General features: G+C 40.4%; 1 protein-coding gene across 2 annotated transcripts in view; it reads left to right on the top strand.

The window, feature by feature from the left end:
* The window catches only part of LOC139308500 (sphingosine-1-phosphate transporter SPNS2-like), a 154,777-nt gene extending 132,976 nt beyond the window's left edge, over positions 1 to 21,801 (top strand). Inside the window, exons 12-14 of one of the 2 annotated variants that reach the window (XR_011599724.1) lie at positions 873 to 954; positions 16,813 to 16,863; positions 19,459 to 21,801. Coding sequence is in view for 1 of the 2 variants with exons in the window: in XM_070932070.1 (XP_070788171.1) it covers positions 16,813 to 16,855 (43 nt within the window). In the remaining variant the exon portion in view is untranslated. The remainder of the gene's footprint in view (positions 1 to 872; positions 955 to 16,812; positions 16,864 to 19,458) is intronic. The other variant, XM_070932070.1, reaches the window with a different exon arrangement.
* Positions 21,802 to 25,988: the final 4,187 nt, after the last annotated feature.

The following is a 25,988-nucleotide window of genomic DNA, read 5'->3' as shown; positions in this document are numbered from 1 at the left end:
CACTCCTAAACCATGCAAACATCCACACAACAGATGTACACCAAGTAACACCAAGTAATCCTGCCCAACAGCTCACTGATGGTGACCCTTTAGTTCATTGTTGAGTGCAATTATAGCTCTGGGATAAAAACTATTCAGAAAACGTGTGGTCCGAGTTTTAATTGTTCTGTATCTTCTGCCAGAAGGCAACAGTCCAAAAAGATTGTAAGCAGGATGGGAAGAGTCTCTGAGAATGTTATGCAACTTTCTCAAACAGCGAGATTTGAAGATTTCGTCCAGGCCTGGTAGCTGGAGTCCGATGATATTCTGGGCAGTTTTAATGGTTCTCTGTAGAGCTTTTTTGTCCGCTACAGAGCTGCTTCCATACCATGCAAGAATTCCGTATGTCAGGACACTCTCAATGGTGCTGTGATAGTAGGACAGAAGTAGATGCTGAGGTAGATTTATCTTCCTGATATAAAGACCTGTTTATTCTCTAAGGTGGACCTATTCCTCTTTCCCCGTCACTTTCTCTGTTATGATTGTCTTCTGCAGACGCCCAGAGTTCCACCTGCTTTCCTAAAAATGATAACGATAGTGCTGTACCACAAATTCTGCCCTCTTTGAACACGCATGCAATGCCACAATGCAGAGGGTATGGTTTGAATTGCAACAACAGCATGATGCTACTTTCATTGCAGTTTCAAGATCGTTGGGTGATTTGAGGCCAGTCAGTTGTGGTGATAAATTGAGTGCTACCAATACATTTCTCTGTTTGCTTGAATATATATCAAATTCTTGGATGTAGAGATATTGCCTTTAAAAGCTATTCTTCCTGAGGCTTTCCTGTAGCTGGTTAAAAAGAGACACAAATCTGGGCTCATGTTTTTCAGCACGGATTTGGATCATCTCACCATTGGCAACTCCAGTAACTCAGAAGATGCTACCACATGATAGGCAGAAGAGATTTTTGGGGTTAGTTCATGTGTGTATGTGTTTTGTTGTCTTTTGGAAAGTTCCTTTACATACTTGCCAGGACAAATAGGGGCAACCTGCTGTCTATTTGGAGTATGTGTGTTTATGGTGTGTGTGTGTGTGTATCTGATTCCGAAAGAAAACTCAGAAATTGGCTTCATCAGGGAGAAAATAATTCTGGATTAAGCTACTTTGTTTTGACTTGTTTTGGTTTTGTGGGCAGATGTTTTAAATATATGTGGCTCTCTCAGCATGTTTGTGGGGCAGCTCTTATGTTATGTAAAATGTTTGGGGCCAGATTTTGATTCCTACATTTTTTAAAGCCTATTATGAATTTAGAAGTATAATTCATCCCAGTTCCTCTGCGGCTTAGCCTAGCTGATGATCAAACTTCCTCACGTTGTAATGTCATCCAAGCGCTGTACATGAAAGATAATCGAATTCTGCACAAAGGAAAACTAGATTCTGGGTTTAAATGACAAAAAAAATTGTCTGCAGCTCAACAGTTTTGCATATTCTACTTTTGCTAAGCAAGAAGTGATGCATTGTGGTAAATCCTCACCCTACCCACAACCACTGAAATTCTAATTCGTAGGATATATGACACGATGAGGACTAGCAATATTGTTGGTTGTGTGGTAAAGGAGACTTCCATGAATTTTAATTGTGGATACAGTGCTGCAATTTATTTGTCTATCCATTTCATATTCTAACTGGTCCCTAATCCTAGACTTACAAAATATCTTGGGAGATGATTTAGTCCAGCTCCTTGTTCAACGTAGTGTAGTGTTTTTCAAAGTTGGCAACTTTAACATGTGTGGACTTCAACTCCCACAATTCCTCAGTCAGCATGCTGCCAAGTTTGAAAAACATGGATGTAGAGTATATAAAAAGATTTCCACTGTCCTGTGGTGTCTAACTTTAGGGGCCAGTGCTCCTCTTCATTGCCTAGCCAAGGGAGCCAGCGTTGTCCAAAGATGTTTCCATGGTCATGTGGCCAGCATGATTATATGATGCATGGAACGCTGATACCTTCAAACCAAAGTGATACCTATTTATTTACTTGCATTTGCATGCTTTCAAATTGCTAGGTGGTAGGAGCTGGGGCAAGGACAAGAGCTCACCCCTTCACATGGTTCTTGGTCTTGAACTCTCAACCTTCACAAGCCAGGCATTGTAACCTCTAGGCCACCATGCCCCCTTTTTTTTTTAAAAAAAAAAAAATGATTTATATGCCGCCCTTCTCCAGAGACTCAGGGCGGCTTACAATGCGTTAAGCAATAGCCTTCATACTTTTGTATATTTATACAAAGTCAGCTTATTGCCCCCACAAACTGGCTCCTCAATTTACCTGCCTTAGAAAGGATGGAAGGCTGAGTCAACCTTGAGCCTGGCGAGATTCTAACTTACAGTAATTGCAGACAGCTGGTGTTAATCACAATGCTATCAGTCTGCTGAGCCACCAGGCCCTTTTGTAGAATATTTATTTATTTATTTTATTTTATTGTTTATATTTATATACCTCCCCTCTCCCAAAGGACTCGGGGCAGTGAACAGCCAACACATAAAACACAAGAAATACAAAATTTAAAAACAGTATTAAAATCCAATTTAAATTAATTTGGCCCACAATTAAAAACACCCCTGTATTAAGACCCATAATCAAACAATTTAAAAATTAAAACAATTTAAAAGAGTCAGGCCAGCCCGGCTTGCTGGAATAAAAATGTCTTTAGGGAACGGCAAAAGGTGCAAAGATCCAGGATCCGCCATATCTCCAGGGGCAGCTCATTCCAGAGGGTAGGTGCCAGGTGCAATATCCAGGTGCAATTTCTATATCTTTAAAAAACTGGCCCTCCAAACCTCTCTTAGATACCTGGTGTCGTATAGTGGTTAAAATGATGGACTGAAAACACTCAGATCCAAGTTCCCCACTGACTACAAAATTTGTAGTGTGGTTTTACACCAGCCCTTTTCTCCCAGCCCAACCTCCCTAACAGGGTAGATTATATGGTAGAATTTGGAGAGATTCCATCCCCTCCACCTCTGAATACCTTGCAAGCTTCCTAGAGCTGTCTATAAAAAGAGAGTCTAGAAATGCAAACTCAATGCAATGCTGTTGTTGTTATTGTTATTATTATTATTATTATTATGGTTGGTTGCACAGTCAGCTAGATGTTTAGGATGGATTTGGCATTTATTCACCTATCTAAAGGTCTAGGATAGGGTAGATGTTTATCCTTGACGGTGTTAAAGGTATTATTTTCATCATCATTATCTGCAAGGCATGAAACCCCTCGTCCCAGTCCCTGAGACAGTCTGTCCCACCACTTTCTGTATCTTTAGAAGTGTTTTTAAATAACTGTTTGTCTGTATGGATGCAGGCTTGACTTAATCTCTGTCTGCAAAGTATTGCAAGTTCTGTGGTGTGGAAGGAATGCAGTGTTACCAGCCTTCAGGGATTTAAAAATAAACAAAAGAGGATTTTTTTTCTTTTTTAAAAAAATGGCAAATTTGGCTGCAAGACCTGAAATTAAGGAAATTATTAGGCACAGGAAGAATTGGCAAACCTGCTAAACTACAGAGGAAGGAAAAGGGATGAGAAAAGAATCTCTGTGAGCAAGTACTGTTTCCTTAGAAGCTGGCTCTCTTGGTTATCAGAGGCAGATTTGAAACAAATGATTTGTAACACATGAATTCTATAATTATTTAACCCTATTGAGGAAGCGATACAACTGCAGTCCCATGTTTGTGGTGGCTGTTAATTCATTTTTAACAACATAAGGATGTAAACAGCACCCCGTTGGATCAGACCCCAGGCCAGTGGTGGGTTTCAATTTTTTTTACTACCGGTTCTGTGGGTGTGGCTTGGTGAGCGTGGCATGGCTTGGTGGGTGTGGCTTGGTAGGCGTGGCAGGGGAAGGATACTAAAATCTCCATTCCCACCCCACTCCAGGGGAAGAATACTGTAAAATCTCCATTCCCACCCCACTCCAGGGGAAGAATACTGTAAAATCTCCATTCCCACCCCATTCCAGGGGAAGGATACTGTAAAATCTCCATTCCCACCTCACTCCAGGGGAAGGATACTATAAAATCTCCATTCCAACCCCACTCCAGGGGAAGGATACTAAATCCCCATTTCCTCCCGATCAGCTGGGACTTGGGAGGCAGAGAATAGATGGGGACAGGGCCAGTCAGAATTTTTATTACCGGTTCTCAGAACTACTCAAAATTTCTGCTACCAGTTCTCCAGAACTGGTCAGAACCTGCTGAAACCCACCTCTGCCCTTGGCCCTTCTAATCTAACAATCTGTTCTCTAACCTGGCCCTTTTGCAGTTGAAAATAAGGAGTAAGTAACACCTTATAAATAGGAAAGAGAAGAGATTGGTCTTTTTGCATTAAGAAATTAGAAGCATCAGAGCCGTCAGTAACTTGGAGAAGGCAGAGTGAAAAAAGTTATTGGTGGCTTTTTAGGTTTATCTAAAGGGTCGTTTGATAATGGCCTGAATTTGGGAATCCAGCCCAGTGGTGTAATTCAGACGGTTGGCAGCTGTCTTGTGGGATGCTTCTACCATCAAAGATTGGTCTGCATAGAGGGTTTCTGAGCAGTATTCCTGGCAGCATTGGTTACGGGAAGCAGAAGTGACGCATGGAGCTTCTTTGCTGTCCCAAAGAAGCTCAGATATCAGACGAAATTATACAGCTAAATAACACTGCTGGCCAAACTCTCTGGTTTGTTTTGTTTGACCAATCTACATTTAATTCCAAATTCAGGAGGTTGCTGTTTTTACACACACTCAGCTGCCTTAAGCAGAATTTAAGAAGTTCTTCACACCAGATTGGACTATTTAAGGACTAGCAAACGTTCTTCAAGACTTCTGGCAGAGAAAGATCTTTCCTATTTTATGCAATTTAATCTTTGAACAGCAAATAGCTGGGACCGAATGAAGATTATCTATATGTAAATTGCATGCATATATGTATGCAAGCATGTGTTTATCCTATATATGTGCCATCCATCTCACATAGAAGCGTGACTCTGGGTGGTTTTGCTACTAATCTATAGATCTGCAGTAGCACAGGATCTGAGGAAGAGACTATGGAAATATTTATCAGCAAAACAACTTGTTGGGAGATCTTCCAACTTTTTCTAGGTGAAAAGAGAGATAGACATGGGAACAGAGGAAGTTGCTTAATATTGAATTAAATCTAGCTCAGTACTGCCACTAGAGGTTTGCACAACATCCTCAATTTAGAGTGAGCCAGCTAATCACTTTAAATAATCTCATAATCCCATAATCTCATATATGGGCAGAGGTGGGTTTCAGCAGATTCTGACCAGTTCTGGAGAACCGGTAGTGGAAATTTTGAGTAGTTCAGAAAACCAGTAGCGGAAATTTTGAGTAGTTCGGAGAACCGGCAAATACCACATCTGGTTGGCCCCAGAGTGGGGTAGGAATGGAGATTTTGCAATATCCTTCCCCCAGGAGTGGGGAGGGAATGAGGATTTTGCAGTATCCTTCCCCTGGAGTGGGGAGGGAATGGAGATTTTACAGTATCCTTCCCCTGCCACGCCCACCAAGCCATGCCACGCCCACCAAGCCACGCCTACAGAACCGGTAGTAAAAAAATTTGAAACCCACCACTGTATATGAGCAAATAGCAATAGCAATAGACTTATATACTGCCCCATACTACTATATAGCACTCTCTGGGTGGTTTACAATGTCACCATATTGCCCCCAACAATTTGGGTTCTCATCTTTACTGACTTCAGAAGGATGGAAGGCTGAGTCAATCTTGAGCCCCATCAGGATCAAACTCCAGGCTGTGGGCAGAGTTTGCCTGCAACATTGCATTCTAATCACTGCGCCATCAGGGCAAAGCATGTTATATTAACACAACAATTGCATTTTGTTAACCTGTAGTTTTTTCGTAGCTTAGTATGTTGTGTGAACTTAATCATTAGCTGGTCCCAAGTTTTATTTGATGGTCTTTCTCATACCTTCAAGAAGACAAGATTTAATCTGGGGCCTTCGGCATGATAACCAGCCACTTCTGCAGCTGATGCTGTGGTCCTTGGACTGATGTTCCATGGCTAATGTCTTCTGGTGTAACAATTTGCAGACGACAGTGGTGCCTTAGGGATCATTCCAAGAATGCCTATAAATTAGAAGTGAAATGCTGCCTCCTTTCCAGGCACAAAAAGACAGTTTGGGAATGTGCATTTTCCATTAATTAAGATCTTCCTCGGCTGAAGTTTCTGCTGAAGTTTCTGGTGGTTCTACAACAGTAGATCTGTTACTTCTTTAACCGCTTCGCTTCTCTCATGGTCTCTCCATAAATCTGATCTATCTCCTAGTTCAGGATTAGACAATCTGTGACGGATGTTGGATTACAACTGAACTTTGTGACCTTTTGAAGGGTTATAGGAGGCCATCCAGATATGCAATGTCACCGAAAGGGACATGGTGAAGTCACAGGATTTGCTAAGAAATAAATCCGGGCATAGATAGATTTTTTTATATACACTGACCTGAACCAGCAGGGAATGAGAAGACTTATTATTTATAAATCTGGGATTGTTGAGATTAAATAATACCTATTAATAGCTCTTTGCTACCCTATAATCATATTTAAAACCAGTTGTTGATAAATGCTAAAACGCCTGAGTGTTCTTCCAGGCATATTTTTAACTAGATTATGCAGAGCTCATATATTTAGCCCTAGATGACACCAAAACAATCTTTTATTTTATTGGTTTGGTCATAAAACGTATCTTTTTAAAGATGGATGATATTTTCACCAACAAAACAAAAAAACAAAAAAGAAAAGAAAAGAAAAAAGAAAAGAAAAGAAAAGAAAAAAAGAAGAGAAGAAAAGAAGAAAAGAATAGAAAAGAAAAAAGAAAAGAAGAAAACAAAACAAAACAAAACAAAACAAAACAAAACAAAACAAAACAAAACAAAACAAAACAAAACAAAACAAAACACAGGACATTCCCTATTAAGAAGAGCCCAGTAGCTGTCTGCAGACTGACTACACTGATGATGTTATCTAATTTGGGTAATGAAACATCTGCAAGAAAACAACCAAGCTCAGAGAGCACCAAGGATGCTTGAATATGTTACTACAAGATGGGTTGTCCTCCAGGTACCCAACCTCCTGGACCAGTTGCCAAGACTATTTAAAGACAGCAACTAGGTTTTTCGCTTGTTCCATATTGGGATGAGTGACTCAGGTTGAGGAGCTACTGAAAGAATCACGGGAGACTGCCGTGCCTTCAGGAAGATGAAGCAGATGAGAATACAGGTAGTTTTCCAGATGAAGGTCATGACACAAGAAGAGAAAACGGGTTTCTGCAAGTCAGCAACGGGCCATGCAGGTGGTATCAACATGAAGAGCTTATGCCAATATAATAGTGGCATATCTTCACTAAAGCTTCCTGAGAATAACAAACTAACAGAGTTGGAAGGAGGTCTTCTAGTCCAACTTCCTGCCCAGCAGGAGATCCTATATCATTTTAGACAAAAAACTGTCCAATCTCTTCTTAAAAACCTCCAGTGGAGCATCCACAACTTCTGAAGGCAAGCTGTTCCACTGATTAATTGTTCTCTGTCAGGAAATTTCTCTTTATTTCTTGGTTCCAAGCGCCTCACCAGACCCAACAGGAGGTCTTTTAACTAGGACAAAAGTTGGAGGGTGGTGAAACCAGAACCAAACACAGTCCGCAGTGCAGAGTAAACAATTTAGACGCATTCAGGGTCTCCAGAACCAGGCACTTGACATACCAGAGCGCTAAGGGAACTAGCCTGAGTCATCGCAGACCCACTCCTGATAGGTTTTGAGAACTTCACTAAATGATGGATAAGCAAATATTATTCCTCCTTCAAAAAGAAGGAGGTTTCGGGAAACTATAGGTCTGTTGGCCTCTAAATAGATGACCAAGCAGCATTATGCAAACAGAATGGGCATGCTACAGATCGGTACAGGTAGTCCTCAACCTACAACCATTCATTGAGTCACCATTTGAAGTTAACAACAGCACCGGAAAAAAGTGACACAATCGTTTTCCACACTTGCAACCATTGCAGCAACCCCATGGTGATCAAATGTCAGGCATTTGGCAACTGGGATGTATTTATGACAGTTGCACTGTCCCAAAGACATTTAACCTTCCCAGCCAGTTTTCACCAAGCAAAGTCAATGGGGAAGCAGATTTGCTTAACAACTGCATGATTCCCTTAAGAATTTGGAGTGATTCGCTTAACAACTGCGCTAAAAAGGTGGTAAAACGGGGGCAAAACTCATTTAACAAGTGCCTTGCTTAGCAATGGAAATTTTAGACTCGGTTCTGGTTGTAAGTCGAAAGACATTGTCACCTTGCTGTGCCCAGGGGTAGGGCATTCTCTGTGGGTGCTCCCACCCTCTGGAATGAATTACCTACTGAGCTCCGGACGGCTCCTGATCTCCGCTCCTTCCATCGGGACTTGAACACTTGGCTTTTCAAACAAATAGGCTGAGAATGATTCCGGGCTTTATTATTTACTACTAATTAATTATTTGGATTAAATTATGATTTATATATTATATATATGATTATATATATATAGTCAAGAACTACCTCTTCAATTAACAGAAGCCAGAATGTTGCAGACGATAAATGACAAACAAAATTTATCTTTGTCTTTGATAGAGTTCGTAGCTTAGTGGATCAGGAGAATGTCATAGTGCTAATGCAAAGCTTTCGGTGGAGTTCCTCATGATATTCTTCATAGAATAGTAACCTATGGGCTTGATGCAACTATGGATCAACTCCTGACCTGTGGCCAGAGAAATAGTACTGTAGAAGTCCTGTCCTCATACCTGGAGGCCGTAAAGGTTTGAATGGGGAGGAACAGGTTTAGGGTTCCACCAAAGTCTTGCATTTCAAGGATCTACTGGTCACAGTCACTGGAGAAAGCAATTATGTTTGGAAGAGTTAGTGGTATAAGGCTGTAAAAGAACATGGCGGCTAGACACCATCAAAGTTGATCTCTCTTCTGCTCCAGCTACAGACCCCAAAGCACACACAAAGTCTGTACAAACCTTAGTTTACTAAATTAAATCAGTCTTTTTCAAATAAAGGCTGTTAATTAACTTTCTTAACACCCTACAAGAATCCAAAGAATAAATAATTGCAATCTTACTATGGTTGGCAGAAAGCCCAGAAGCAATTTGCAGGAAACTGATAAGAGAACTAAGATCAGGACACGAAGAAGAGTGAACAAAGTTGTTCCCTGCAAATTGCCTCAGTCGTCGTCCTTCCTTAAATAGGCTAAGGGAGTGGCCAATTAGCCCCAAGCCTTACTCTTGAGGAGACCTCCTGAGGAACCACTCCTGCCTTTTGGCAGCTCTGCGCGCCCGTGCAACGAGAAGAGGCTCCTCCTCTTCTTCCTCTTCACTTATGGGAGCTTCTGGAGGTTCTGAAGGCCCTGGCTGAATCCCCGCCTCTGGCACCACATCTTCTCCAGCCTCCTCATTGTCCGACTCGAGTGCCAGCTGCACAGGCTGCTGGCGCAGCACCACACCAGCCTCCTCGCTGTCAGAATCAGCTACCAGCTGCACAGGCCGCTGACAGGCCATAATAATACCAGCCAGAGCATAGAAAAACTCAAAGAAGTAGTGCAAGACTGGTAGATGTGGCGAGACCTGGAGAGATGTGGAGAGAATCAGCAAGAATTATACACAACTGAATGGATAACATCATCATCGTCGTGGTCATCATCATCGTAACAATGTATTATATTTAGTGCCTGATAGAATGGCACTAACCCTAAGTAAATCATCATCATCATCATCATCATCTTTTAAAGACCCCATAATCCCTTGCAGGATGGAGTCTTGGGCAACTGAATGGAGTTGAGTGTTTACTGGCCGGATGCCCTTCCTGTTGCCAATCCGGAGATTGTTTCAGCAGATATGCTCTCATTGTGCCCAGAGAGAGAAATATCTGCCGCTACCTACAATCGAGCTCACAGCCTCCTGATTGTGAGGCGAGAGCTCCACCTCTAGGCCACCGCACGACTCACTGACCCCAAGTAAAATAGGTACAAAATTTTGAGGCCATCCTGGTTATCTGTGAGGCCATCTTTTGTATGTTGTTTCCATCCATCAATAACATCTGGGCAAGTTGATATGCTTCAGGTCCCACCTGTCAATGCTATTTTAGCTACGTACAGAGTCCTGCTCAAAACGCATACCCAGTATTGTATGCTTTATATATAGATATAGATATATACAGTATATCTTGAGCCCCCTGCTGTCAGTTTCCAATTGGAACTTTAGGAAAGTTTGATCTTTTGCTTCCAGCACCCAGATGCTTAATGATGGGTTGTTTAACTATCCTTTAAACTCCGTTGCCTGAGGAGAACAGAACAGAATGTTGATTTTCCTTCTCTTTTTTAGTATGGTTTTTAGTCCTCTTGTGATTCTCTGGGAGGAAAAAAACAGAGCACAACTCAACGGCAGTCCTGAATTACTCCCTCTTAAAATTGTCGAAGCAAAACAGATTCGGTCCAAATGGAACATTAGGGAAATAAGTAAAATTGTAACAGAAGTTTGGTGACAGTAGTGGGACAAAGAGCCAAGACAACAAGAAATAAACAAATTTGAGCGAGTAGGGAAATAAGACAAGGAAAATGATGGAGAAAGTTGGAAAAAATCAACAGCAAAGAACAGAATAAGACGAGGAACAAATTATAAGGACTAGCAACAAATTGCATACAGATCACAGATGTATAAAACGGTCTCATTTGGTTCATGTCTCTTCCTTAAATGTCGACTGGTGAATTTGTTCTCCTTGACTTTTGAGCATATGAAATCTATTTAAATATAATCATTTTTAACATGTAAATGTTAATACAGGTAGTCCTTGACTGATGTCCATAATTGGCAACAGAATTTCCACTGCTAAGCAAGGCAATTTTTACATGAATCACATCCAATTTAATGACCTTTTTGTTAAGTGAATCACTGCAGTGATTAAATGAATCATGTGGTCATTAAGCAAATCTGGCTTCCCCCATTGACTTTGATTTGTCAGAAGCCGGTTGTGGAGGTCGCAAATGAGGATCACACGACCCCAGGATGCTCTAAATACAGGCCAGTTCCCAAGTGCTGAATTAGGATAACCATGGGGATGCAGCGATGGCCTAAGTCTTAGGACTGGTCATAAATCACTTTTTTTTCATGCCATTGTAATTTTGAATGGTTGTAAGTCAAAGACTACCTCCAAGGTAGTCCAAGGCCTACTATTTTTTTCAGAAACTGTATTGAAATGTGATTATAATTCTTGAGAAGTGGAACTAGCGATGAGTGATGAGTCCATAGAAAGAGCTATGCCCTTTTTCCGAAAAACTGTTCATACACCATGTTTAATTAGGTTATTTCCACAGCATACTGTGCTGTGAGGGGATTCAAATTTTTTATTACCGGTTCTGTAGGTGTGGCTTGGTAGGCGTAGTGTGGCTTGGTGGGCGTAGCAGGGGAAGGATACTGTAAAATCTCCATTCCCTCCCCACTCCAGGGGAAGGTTACTGCAAAATCCCCATTTCCTCCCCATCAGCCGGGATTTGGGAGGCAGAGAATAGATGGGGGCGGGGCCAGTCATTGGTGGTATTTACTGGTTCTCTGAAGTACTCAAAATTTCTGCTACCGGTTCTCCAGAACTGGTCAGAACCTGCTGAATACCACCTCTGGATTAACCTCTTGGTTAATCTTAATTTTGGCTAGGTCGTGTTGTTGTTGTTTTTTTTTTAAAGTGAACATGGCTTAGCCAAAACCCCAATAACCAGGTTAAGCATGTAGGGTTAAGCATGTAGGGTGAAAACAGCCATATTGTATCCTGGCAGGCCTCTTGCAGGAACTATTGCTGCTGTATTTCAGGAATTAAAAAACACAGTTAGTAAAAGTAGCAACTATCATTTAAAAGTGGAAAGAAAGACAGTTGCAAAGCAGAGCCCTGGGGGTGATGGGGATTTTCCCCATCACTCCATTGTAGACAGGGATATCCACTTTAGATTTACTCCTTGATTGTTGGTCTGAGGTTAACCTTGGAGTTAATCTATGCTCATCTGTGCATACCCCAATCAAGGAACTGTCAAACAGGCTGACAGTAAACAGCTCAACTGAAGAACCTACCAACTTTGACATGGCAAGCCACTACCGATAGTATATAAAATAAGAGCAAACCACACGCCTTACTAGCACTGATAATGTTACCTAGTTTGGTAATGAAACATCTGCAAGAAAACAACCAAGCTCAGAAAGCACCAAGGACCTCTAATAAGAACCCTTCAACAGCCTGTGAAGCATTCTAAAACTGAAGTTGTTTCCAAGGCTGGACTTCTATCTCTAATCTTGGAGAAGCAGAGCTTGGTTTTTGTAAAGGCCAGACTTCCCGTAGGATGGTATCCTAAGTTCAAGGAAATTCCAGTTCTCAAATTGCTTCAGTGATTCCCATTCTCTTTCCTTTTTTGTGTGTGTTCATTTTAGTTTTCCATTTGTTTGCTTGCTTGTGAAAACAGACCTGGATAGAGAAACTTTGGGACAATTTTTTTTTAAAGTATGCATGATTCTTTTGGCAATTTTATTATTCTTTCTTTCTTTAGAATTATTTATTCCTTATTGGCCAAGTGTAATTGGACACACAAGGAATTTGTCTTTGGTGTACATGTTCTCAGTGTACATAAGGAAAATAAAATACATTCATCAAGAATAAAAAGATACAACACTTAGTGATAGTCAAGGTTACTAATAAGCTATCAAATCGTACTAGGAAACAAATAAAAACAGTATAATTGAAAGATACAAGCAACATGGTTATAGTAATAAGTGGGAAGAGATAGATACTAGTAAGGAAAAAAAGAAGAATGGTATACTGTATACAATAACCTGTATATAATAATAGTATACTGTAGCATTTAAGAAATGGGACAGGGGGGCAAAAAAAAAAAAAGGATAAAGGGACCGTGGTATTTTAAAAATAGATTATAATGTTCAGATAAAACCAGCACTTTACCGGCAGAAGAGGTTTGTGTAAATGCAAACACAGCCTCTGGGTTCTTCAGTGAACCTTTGCATGGTGTTGAATTAGATCCTTTTCTGCATTCCATTAATGCATTCCATTAAATAATACTTAATGACTCATTTTGGAGCGTTAGGCTAGGTTAAAATAACGGCTGCGATAAATCCTTAATTATTAAAGCACACAATCATTGTGGAATAAGATTTAGTCACTTGCGGTGGGGAAAAATTCTGAGAATTTCTGCAGGTAGCTACAGTATGCGGAGAGAATGCAGAGAGGCTTTAAAAAGCGTGAATAGGCATTAATTAGAAAAAGAAAAAGAAAGGGAACCGTTCCAGAATTCAAGGTTTTATTTTTCCTCCTGCTGCTCAAATAAAAGAGATTTGGAGCTAGTTCCTTGTCAGGGAGGAAGCAGCAAAAAGCCTAATTCTTCTTCTACCTTGAGAAGAACAAAAACGTTTGCAAATCTCCCGGAACAAGTTTGGGTGATCTGTGATTCCGGGTTACATACCAGCCCTCAAACTTATCCTTGTAAGCACTCTGCAGCACCTCTCCTGTCCCTAATTGCCAAATTAATCATAGGGTTTCCCACTATTTTGAAGGAGAAAGCAAATAGTAATTGACTTGTAAATCATAAAAATGGCTTAATGCTTTTTAAAAAATGAAGAACATCTTTCCATCAAAAGATCTGAGCAAAATCATAGGAAGTTGAGGCCCATCCGGTCATACATAATCATAATCATAAGTTTATTTGTCAAGCATATATAAGATAACAGGTAAAAGTATAAACATAATTTGAATACATGGAAAGAGTAAGTAAAAAAGGAATATTAGGACAGAAACGGTAGGCACGCTGGTGCACTTATGCACGCCCCTTACAGACCTCTTAGGAATGGGGTGAGGTCAACAGTAGACAGTCTTAGGTTAAAGTTTTGGGGGTTTGGGGAAGAAACTACAGAGTCAGGTAGTGCATTCCAGGCATTGGCCACTCTGTTACTGAAGTCATATTTTCTGCAATCGAGTTTGGAGCGGTTTACCTTGAGTTTGTATCTATTATTTGCTCGTGTGTTGTTGTGGTTGAAGCTGAAGTAGTCATTGACAGGAAGGACATTGTGGCAGATAATTTTACGTACTATGCTTAGGTCAGATTGAAGTCGGCGTAGTTCTAAATTGTCTAAGCCCAAAATTTGGAGTCTGGTGGCATAAGGTATTTTATTGTGGTTAGAGGAATGGAGGAATGGGGATTTTGCAGTATCCTTCCCCTGGAGTGGGGTGGGAATGGGGATTTTGCAGTATCCTTTCCCTGGAGTGGGGTGGGAATGACGATTTTGCAGTATCCTTCCCCTGCCACGCCCGCCAAGCCACGCCCACAGAACCGGTACTAAAAAAATTAGAATTCCACCACTGGGTAAGCACCTGCTGGCCTTTCCCATTTGGAAAAAAAAAAAAAGATCACTTGAAATCTGGCACGATTGTAAAATGTTTGTAAGATTCCCATCCTCTCTGGCAAGCATATTTATGCCAACTCGTGGTGGGAGTTGCCATTCAACACATCTGGAGAATTCCAGTATAGAAAAGGAATATGTGGCTTTTATAGGCCTCACTTTCTTCAGGTTAATCCTCAAGGCATGTACTGTATCTACCCTTGTGGTCTTTCAGCAGCCTAGAAGGAGTACTGACTTAAGAGTCTTCCTTGTGACTTAAAGAAAAATAATACTAGGTATTTGTATAATCCAGATGGATTTTTTTTTTTTTTGGCTTTTGGCTTTCAACCATTTGTTTCAAACCCTTTCTCTTTCTGTCACTGAGTCAGAATTACAGCTTGGCCTTTTCTTTTGTTTCCTTTTTCTCGGTGTTTTTTGCTGGTCTGCTTTTACTGCATCTACTTTAAATATCTCCTTTGTTGTGTTGCTGTTTTTAATCTTACCCGTCACACTGTGTTGCTTTTTGTTTCATCCTTGTTGTGGATGTATTTAGAAAGTGGCATGCTATTTTGGAAAAGAAAGAAGGCAAAATGACAAGCTATTGTCCTATGTTCTGTGTTCTGAGTTCTAAGATCAGATACTGGGATTTGAAGGCTTTTAATTTGATGGGGGGAGCTGTTAAAAAATTAAAAACGAGACTCGGTAAGACGGTGTGAGGAAAAATGCTTTTGTCTTGATATGTAAATTATGGCTGTCATCCAAACAGCAGCTATCGGTGTGCATTATACCATTGTACCAAACAGAAATCTATTCCTGACAAAAGGAAAATACTTTGTGGAAATCGTGTGGGACTTTTAACTTCTAAGAGCTTTACTAATTGCCTGATTGTATCTTTTTTAAAAAATGTAATACCTGATCTGAATGAGATTGAGGAGTGGGGAATGCAGAGCAATTTGTAAACCAAAGCTTATCATTCACATTTTCACTTTTCTGGAATTTTACTTTGCCATATTTTTTTTTTTAAAAAAAGGTATTAGGGAAAATCTGTAGAAAAATGCATACAGTCATGAAAAGTGTATTATACAGGAGAAGAAAGTATTTGAAATACCGTGTATGAACAAAAGAGCAAATACATTTGTATTGGTATGGAGAAATGTGTAGCCAAATATTTACAAACTTTGGCAGGCATTTAAAATCCCTAAATTTAATGAACTGAATCTGAGAGATTTACAAAAAAATAAGAAAATGAAATTGACAGATCATTGGTTTATTTACCCATATTAAAACAATAACAACAGCGTACAACCGATATTTAGTTTTGGACTGTAGTATAATCCCACCCAGTGTGACCAGAGCAATGGGCATTACAGATAGACCTCAATTTATGACCATTCATTAGCAACCATTCAAAGTTACAGCGGCATTGAAAAAAGTGACTTTCAACCAGTCCTAGCACTTACAACCATCTCCGCATCCCTGCGGTCACATGATCAAAATTGGGACATTTGGCAAGCAGCCTATATTTACAGGTTGTAAATATAGTTGTAAATAAAAGACCTGAGGCCATGTAATCACCATCTGCAACCATCCCAGCTGGCTTCCAAGAAGCAAGAGACAAAGGGGGAAGCTAAGTTTGCTGAATAACCACAGTGTTTTGATTAATGACCGCAGCAAAAATGGTTATAAATTGAGCATGACTCACTTAATAATCTCCTCACTTAGCAACGGATGTTCTGGTCCCAATTGCCAGTTTGGCAATTCCAAGACCCAGTTTTGTCTAGTCATTAAGGCTAAAAAGTGGAAGATTGTGAGTTCAAGTCCCGCCTGGCTCAATAAAAGCCAGGTAGATGACTTTGGGCCAGTGATTCGCTCGCAGCCCAGCTCACCTCACAGTCTTGTTGTTGTGGAGAAAATAGGATGGTTTATTAGATAAGTTCGCCGCCTTGAGTTGTTTGTAAAAGTAATAAAAGTGGGATACAGATAAATAAAATAAATAAAAATAAAAATTGTGGTCATAAGTCGAGGATTACCTGTATAATTAACAACCAGAGGACACTAAACCTCCCAACATCTAACCACTGAGGAAGACCTAAGGCAGGGTTTCCTAACCTGAGAAACTTCCAGACGCTGGGAATTCTGGGACTCAAAATTGCATATCTGGGAGCCTCTTTTGCATATGGGTTTTTTTCCCCTTTCTAAATTACTTACCTATGCAGAAAGAACAGATGGGTCACGGTATAGGTCTTGGCAATAGCATGTGTATATATTAAAAAAAAAATCTTCTCCTATATGATTGTATGCTTGTGTATGCAAGTTGTGGGAAAAAAGCTTGAAACTTGACAATTCCATTTCTTTTTCCCCAGGGTAAATCAACTTATGATGCCTCCAACCTCAGTGAAAGTTTAAGGACAGCGGTAAGTAACAAAAGCAATGAGTAAAAGCATCCTAAGAATTCTAGGAATTTCTAGGGCCTGCTTGGAATTCTAGTAAATGCTGTTTTGGGTCCACCCCCCTCCTCAAAAAAGGCAATTTTATGATGACAAGTTACTTGCAATAAAATAGCTGCATTCAGATGAACAGTTAATAAAGGTAAAGGCTCCCCTCGCACATATGTGCTAGTCGTTCCCGAGTCTAGGGGGTGGTGCTCATCTCCATTTCCAAGCCAAAGAGCCAGCGCTGTCCAAAGACGTCTCTGTGGTCATGTGGCCGGCATGACTAAACACCAAAGGCGCACAGAACGCTGTTACCTTCCCACCAAAGGTGGTCCCTATTTTTCTACTTGCATTTTTTACGTGCTTTCGAACTGCTAGGCTGGCAGGAGCAGGGACAAGTAACGGGAGCTCAGCCCGTTACGCGGCACTAGGGATTCGAACTGCTGAACTGCCGACCTTTCAATCAACAAGCTCAGCATCTTAACCACTGAGCCACCATGTCCCTGGAACAGTTAATAAGCCTGTTGAAATGAAATGACAATTTTGACTGCAGATGAAGTCTCTTCGCTTGACCTGCTAAATAACATCAGGAAGTCTTCATAAACTACAGTGTAGCTTTCCAGTTCATCCAGACTGCTTAGCCAAGGTTTGGATATGAAATCAATTTTAAACCATGGGTAGGATGCCCTGGTTAGTGTCCATTTTCTCCACTGAACAATTTGTAAAACATGCATCAGGAAAAACTGAATTACAGGACGTTTTTACATGCAAGTTGGCCATGTTCATTCAACATGCTTCACTTTGATTAGCCCATTTTGTGGATTCAGCAGTACAGTGAATCATAAATTAACCTGAACATAATGAAAGAAAAAAATCTAATACAGTGTCACTGAACTACATGTCTGAATGCATCTGCTAAGCATTTATTTGACCTGATTAAACATATTGTGTGAACAGTGACAGTGTTAATGTATGACAAAGATAGATTAAGTTTGGCTATGAATTAAAAGGAATGCATACTTCTCTTCGAAATACCTTGTTTAGTGACTATGTTTTTAGAGTGTTCTCAGTTACAATGGCTATGAAAAAGTAACTTTGCCTCTAGTCCTCAAATTTACGACCTTTGAGGTCTGTACAGCAAAGGAAATCCTAAATAAGATCATAACATTTTAGTGTTTCACTTAGTAACCACTTTGCTTAATGACCAAATTGCTCATCACAGAATGAGGACTACTTGTAGTTTAACTTCTAGTGTGTGAGTTACGTTTGTATATCCCACTAAACTATTCAATATTTCTTTCATGTTAACCTTCATGAATTAAACTTTAAGATAACAATTTTCTCTAATATCTCAAAAAGGCATCTGTATAGCCCAATGCACATTTAGCTAAATGCAACTGGAATGAAGTAAAGGAAGTATTAGGGAATGTTGAAGCCACTTAGTAAAGCATCTTGCTTCCCATAAATATAGTTGGAGCTGTGGGAACTCAGAATACAATACTACATTAGCCCTGCCCATCAGCTTGGTCCACTCTCTTTTAGTAATTGGAGTCTAGATATCCACTCTCTCTGATTCTGGTAATTCTTTGGAATTACTGAGGCTTGGCGGCATTGCTTCTCTGTGATAGCATCAGACCTTTGAAATGTCCTTCTAGTGGACACCTGGTTGGCTTTCTCTTTGATTATGCTCCAGAAGCAGCTCAGATCAGAACTCTTCAAAGGGCGTCTGGGTCATGAGATCATTTCGGTCAACCTTATCAGTTGGTGGTTGTCATGATATGTATATCTTTGTAGTTGGTGTTTACTTGGATTATGGATGTTCTTGTGGGTTTTTTTATTGCATACTTTGACATTTGTGGACTACCCAGAGTCTTATGAGATTGTGGCAGAGTATAAATGTGTGTGTCTTTGTGAGAGAGAGATGGTAGGTAGGTAGGTAGGTAGGTAGGTAGGTAGGTAGATAGATAGATAGATAGATAGATAGATAGATAGATAGATAGATAGATAGATAGATAGATAAGCAGGCAGGCAGGCAGGCAGGCAGGCAGGCAGGCAGGCAGAGGGAGAGATATATGATGGCTAGAGAAAGAGAGATAATAGATGATAGAGATATAGACAGATGAGAGATAGATGGGGGAAGAGATGATCTCTGAGATAGATACATAGATAGATAGATTATAGAGATAGATAGATGGCACAGAGAGAGAGATCTGACATAGATACAGATACTGGTGTATATATATATATAGAGAGAGAGAATACAGTAATCAACATCTTGCCTCTGTAATAAAGAGCCACATTGTACTTTTTTAATAAGAAAACCCAAGATGCAGCATTGGGCTTGTGCTTTAAATGATCAGTTATTCACAAAGTCCGAGGGGACACTTTCAACAGAATCCTGAATATATTTTTCCAGCCAGTCCAGCAATTTGCAGCCTGTTGGATTCTGGCCACGGCCACTTTAATGGTCCAAGCCAGTACAAAAGAATGGGCTATAGATTTTCGACTGTCTCTCTGTGAAAGCATCTGTATCCTTCTCCCCACATTAACAGTTCTTCTTTGTTTCCTTCCCCGCAGCTGACATCTCGGGCAATGAAGGCAATCTTTCGTAGCTGCCACTAAACCCCAAAATGAGCACCTGTGGAAGACAACCCCCCCTCCTCTTCCCCACTCCTCATGTTTGGAGCCAGAGGAAATCCAGACTCTCGGACACAATGGATTGGTGGTGTTTCAGCAGAATGAAGGTGTCTGCTGGGCACACAAGGAGCCTTGTAGTCTGCAGAAGCATGGATGACAACTTGCTCCCAATCTGGATGGATGCTGATTCTTTCATCCTCCCATCTCCCAAAAGGGACATCTGGAGAACTGAATATACTTGATTTTTCATCCAAGGAAGACACACCCACTTCTGCTAACGGAGCAAGCATCTAACACTATTTAACACCCTTGCTTTGGTCAGCAATCCTGTCTTCAGGTAGAGACATTATACCAGCCTCCCCAAAGCAGTGCTTTGCCATCTGATTAGAGCTCCCCAGATATGTTTTCTGCTCTTTAATAATGCAGTAGGATACCATTTTTTTTCTGCAAGACACCAAAAAGATTGGATTAGCTGGATAGTTTTTTTTTTTCCCTTTTGCTTTACCTAAGACTGTCATTTGCACTAGCAGTTTACTGCTGGAGCTACCTCAGACCTATCAATTGGGTTTTTGGTTTGTTTGTTTTTTGGTCCAGCATGACTGGAGATTTATAATTTTCCAAGGGGAATGTCAGGGTTATTTCCCCCCAAGTCTCTTGAGAAACGGGGAGACATGACAGCAAGTGTTTACTATCAACAGTTCTACCAATGATTCTCCAGGCCAAAAAAAAAGAAGAAGAAAATTACTAGACTGATCATTTCCAGTGGCAATATCCTCCTCACTCTCTTTTTTAAAAGAGAGAAGGTTGTTTTTCTGTTTACAAGCTAGAGCGGAGAACGGCCTTAAAATCCCATCCTAAATTTTGCATAGATGTTGAAGTTCTTTGCTCCTGAGGGAGATAGATGGCTTCTGTTTCTGAGAAGGTGGTAGGCAGTTCACCCTTTTGGCTTTGAGAAAGGACACGTGGCTGCAAAACCCTGTTAATCCCAACCAGTCCTCTGTTCATCTCATCTCTTTTCCACGAGATCTCCAGGAAACTGACAGCCTTCCAGATGTCAAAAGTAGAGACGGAGCAGAAATAAGTTCCATCTGAAATGGATCTTGGCTACAGTTAAGTTTCAAACAGCAGATTTCAATAGATTTTCCTCGCATACACGTGCCGTGCACGCATACACAGTTTTCATTAACTCATCTTCAGCATGGATAGTAGCTCCACACTGCAGGACTATTTCCTTTCCTGTCCCTGTAGAGTTATCCAGATTTGCATGGCAGCATCAGTCAATTCAGTTGCCCTCATTCTGAAGCTGAAACGTTGCAGGATCAGTGTCTGGAATCCTCCAGCTCCTTCTAAACTTCACCGGCCCTGATATGATCTGCAAAAAATTGTTTCCTGCCCTCTTTTTAGGCTCCAATTTAGCATGTAACTTTGTTCCAAATCATTGTAGTAGGGAATCTAAACGGCACTAAGGCAAGCAGACTAACCCAGCGCTGGATCCAATAATGCCAGCAAGAGATCTCCCAGCCAAAGAAGAGAGCCAACTCCAACAGATATGGCCAGTCCTTCTGAAACTCAAGATTGCTTGCCAAAATCCCATTTAGCAGAAAAGAGCATTTGTATTGGTCCTCTGCTGACCCAGTGGCAGGTGCCACCTTGAAGGAATCCAAAAATTGTAAAACTAGGGCAAAAGATATGACTGGGGATGCTAAATGAGGCTTTGAGAGAATGAGAACAAGTGACTAAGCTTGGAGGTTATACCAAAGTGGAAGAAAAAGATCTTTCTTGAGCAGACATCAATAAATATTGAAAAGAGCCTCGATTTTCTATTGTCCCTTTGGTCATGAAGGGAAGTCAACCCAGCTCTCTTCCTAAATGAGACTAATTAGTTTTCAAAGATCCCAGCAAGATGGGAAGTGATGCCACTTCCAACTCCCCATTCCATCTTCCAGCCAGGCCTGATTTCGAGGAATTGGCATTTCTGTTCTCAGACTTTTCACAAAAAGAGACGTTTTAATGATCACTTTGACAAGTGGAAAGCACGGAAGCGTGATACTAATGTTTTTCTTGTTATACAAGGCAGGACTCCAATTGTTTTTTCTGATTTTCTTTCAGAAGCAAAAATCGAACAAATGGCTATTTTATTTTTTAAAGGACAGTGAAATTGATTATGGATCTCAGAGTATAAAAATAAAGCAGTCAAATATATATATAAATGAATATATAGATATATATATATGTATACGCATACATAATGTAAATTAAGAAATAAAACATATTTAAACAGTGGGTGCTGGCGTTCTCATTTTTCCTGTAATTGCTGCTGTCCTGACCGCTGCACTGTGTTAATTTACACTATGAGGATGAGCAAAGTAGTTGATGTTTGCTTTGAAATACAACTACCGAAGTCTACTACGGGAGCGTCTGCCAAGATAAGAGCAGAGGAGGGTTGCCAAATTGTGTGTGTGTGTATAAGGAGGACTTTCCTTGTATTGGTTTTCCACAACCTGAGATGTTGGCCATCAGTTTCTACAGAATATGGAAATGAATGGCAGTTGGGAAACTATAAAGGTAAAGGTTCCCCTTGCACATAGGTGCTAGTCTTTCCCGACTCTAGAAGGCGATGCTCATCCCCGTTTCTAAGCCGAAGAGCCAGCGCTGTCTGATGTCAATTCTGTGCTCATGTGGCCAGCATGACTAAATGCCGAAGGCTCATGGAATGCTGTTATCTTCCCACCAAAGGTGGTCCCTATTTCTTTACTTGCATTTTTTACGTGCTTTCAAACTGCTAGGTTGTCAGAAGCTGGTACAAGTAACGGGAGCTCACCCTGTTGTGCAGCGCTAGAGATTCAAACCACTGAACTGCCGACCTTTCAATCAACAAGCTCAGCGTCTTAGCCACTGAGCCACCGCGGCCCCCATAATCATAATTTATAATTATAAACTATACTCCACATCAAAGACTTGCCAATTTTGAGGAAACCTATTACTGTATGCTAATCATTAATTCAATCCAATGCTGGATTGAAATCAAGAATATTCTCTGCTTGTTCTTTATATGCAGACACAAAAGCAGATAGCATCAACTGTTGACCTGCCAAAACCATAGGAAGTTAGTTTGAAGATACTAGGTTAGTTTTAAACGCTTCAGTTTCAGATAAACTATTTCCCCAAAAAGGCATCCTAATTCTTCTCTTGTTTCACTGCTGCTTCTATAGGGGTCCTTGGTGCTCGCTGAGCTTGGTCATTTTTCTGCAGATGTTTCATTACCTAACAAGGACCTCCCCAGGTCAACCCTCAGTTTACAGATATCCTCCTCTATGTCCTTATAAAGCATTATACACAATAGTGCTGCAGAATATACATTTCTTGCAGTGTTGGCAGGAGAGCGCATTATTCAGAGCAGTGTTTCTCAAGCTCAGCCACTTTAATTTGTGTAGACATCAGCCCCCAGAATCCCCTAACCAGTATGCTGGTTTGGAATTCTGGGAGTTGAAGTCTACACAGCTTAAAGTGGCCGAGATTGAAAAACACTGATTTAGAGGATATTTCTTTGGAGGGGAAACTTACTGGTGTCTTGCACCCTTAAGTAGTACGAGTTGCAAGAATTTTGTAGCTGCTGGGAAAAACCAATCCAAGTATCATCTTAAGTAATATTTTCTATTGCCATGTTAGCCTGATACATAGCATATTATACCCATTCAAACTTAAATTGTTTGCAAGCAGAAGCACAGATTGAGTGAGGGTTTCCAGAGGTCCAAGATCCTGCGGAGGAAACTGATGGTGTTTAGATGAGAAAATAGAAGGTTAAGAAGAGAGAACAATCTCCAAATATAGAAAAGGTGTTTTTTGCTGCTCTAAGGAGCTGGACTTTAAACATTCGGTGGAAACAATAGAAAAGCAGGTTTTTACTCATTTTTAACTCCTCTTCAAGGAGATAGGATGAGATGGGATAGAAAATAGAATAGAATAGAAAGAATTTGGAATGGAATGGAATGGAATGGAATAGAAAAAAATGGCATGGCATGGCATGGCATGGCATGGCAAGAATAGAATAAATAGAATAGAATAGAATAGAATAGAATAGAATAGAATAGAATAGAATAGAATAGAATAGAACAGAACAGAACAGAACAGAACAGAACAGAACAGGAGTGTTATGAATTGAAATGTTTCAAACAAAAGTAGACAATGTTTTTACATTATAAATTTCCCTTGAATGGAAGGAACTTCAATAGACTTAAATTAAATCTATACCTTCAACTATTAACATTCTATGCAAACATTTAAAAATAGCACCTTCTGCATGGAAAACTTCTTTGCTTGCTCAGAAAAGGGGGGAAACATACAAATAAGTAATACTTCGATTTCCTTACTTTCAAAAAAAAAAAAGCTGTATAAGGAGGCCAAGATTGAGGTTTTAAAGAAATTTGTAGCAAGGAATTGGACCAATTCTTGGAAGGTAAATCTTTCAGAGGGCTAAAGCCATAAAATGTTTCTCATTAGATTTTTTTCCTTCATACTTTTTTGGCTCATTTCACTGAGCTGCTGTACAAGTGTACACATTTAAAACACTAACAGCCATTCTGGCCCTGATAACTACAAATCATCCATTTCCAAAGGGCTTCCAAAAGCAATTTAAAGTTTTTAATCATCTTTTGCCACCCTGACCTTGTGGGGCTGATTGTTCTGAAAGAGAGAAGCCTACAATGGAAGTGTTCCACTTACTAGTCTATCTCTCGAGAAATCAGTTCCTATTTATAGGAACAGGATTTGAACTAGATGGATCTTCGGTCTTCTCCAGAAAGCTTCCCCTCCTATTCCAACAATTCTAAGATTCAATATTCCATAAGTGGCACCACAAGAAATAAATGCAATTCATTGTCACAAACTGCTACCAGTCATTTTCTATTTATATAGAATAGGGCCAAGAGCCTGGAGCATTACAGGTAGTCCTCAATTTACAACAGTTTGTTTAATGACCGTTCAAAGTTACAACGGGGCTGAAAAAAGCGATTTATGACTTATTTTTACATGACCATTGCATCATCCCCATGGTCTCATGATTAAAATTCAGATGCTTGCCAACTGACTCGTATTTATGACGGTTGCAATGTCCCAGGGTTTTGTGATCTCCTTTTGTGACGTTCTAACAAGACACTGGGCAATGGGGAAGCCAGATTCACTTAACAACTGTGTTTACTAATTTAACAACTGCAGTGATTCACTTATCATCTGTGGCAGGAAAGGTCGTAAAATGGGGCAAAACTCCGTTAACAACTGTCTCACTTAGCAAGATAAATTTTGGGCTCAATTTTTTGTCATACGTCAAGGACTACCTGTAGTGCTTTGGTCTAATGTTTCTCCAGCTGATTTGGGAAGCACAGATTGTATTTTGAGGGAAAGTTGTAGGCATGCATATGTTTTCTAGACCAGTTGATACCCCAAGACATAATGGGGCATCTCTCAGATTCTCTGCAACCTGGACTTTCGGTTGCCACTGCGGCGAGAACGGTTGGAAAATAGCGGACTCTGCTGAACCCCACAAAAATCCAGTAACTGCTGCTGGGAGACCCTTCGGGGTCATAGCCTCCTTGTAGGAGAGGTGAAGGAAGGAGAGGTGCTTCGCTGGCCACGAGGAATTTGCAAATTCCTCGTTAGGTCCGAAGCAAACTCTCCAAAAAGGCAGCAGGCACAACAGCCATTGCTGGCAGTCATGAAGCTGGGACAATCGGGATCCAAGATTGTGCAGGAGCGGTGTATGGACAGAACATTGAAACTGGGTGAGATAATTACCAACTGTTACTCTAATGACTTGCAATAACAAAAAGATTTTTTTAAAAAAAAGATTCTCTGCAACCTGGGAGTTCTCACCCCCGGCATATTTGGAGAACATGAGGCTGGAAAACTCTGTTTTGGGTAATGCAAGCAGGCATTTAGTCTTCTCAGAAGCAGAGAGCATATTTCCAACCTCTAGTCTGCTTTCTGACAAACCTCTGACTAGATTAATCTGCTAGCTATTTGCAATGAGTTGTTTCCTTTAAGGTAGAAACAAGAATACATTTGTTCCCACTGTTCATCAGAAAAAAATAAAGAAGGAGGAGAATCTAATGGCCATAGATCTCCTATGACTCCCCTCGCCTTAGTATCCCAGTTAAATCCCAAAACAAAGAAACATGATGCAAAAGATCTTTAGACAAAAGGTGACATATACTCTGTTTCCCTGAAAATAAGACATTCCCTGATAATAAGCCCAATCGGGCTTTTGAGCGCATGTGTTAAAATAAGCCTCCCCCCAAAAATATTTAAACGCAAAGTTGGAAATCAGGTAAGACGGCAAGAGGAGCCCCATCTTGCTCCACACGCCCCAAAATAATAAGACCTCCCTGAAAATAAGGCCAAGCGCTTATTTCAGAGTTCAAAAAAATATAAGACAGGGTCTTATTTTCGGGGAAACACGGTAATAACTGCTCCAA

The sequence above is a fragment of the Pituophis catenifer genome, unplaced genomic scaffold (genome assembly GCF_029215685.1).
Source record: "Pituophis catenifer annectens isolate HBS135680 unplaced genomic scaffold, rPitCat1.0.hap2 SCAF_1, whole genome shotgun sequence".
NCBI classification, from domain to species: domain Eukaryota; kingdom Metazoa; phylum Chordata; class Lepidosauria; order Squamata; family Colubridae; genus Pituophis; species Pituophis catenifer.
This window is presented reverse-complemented; position numbering and strand designations above follow the sequence as displayed.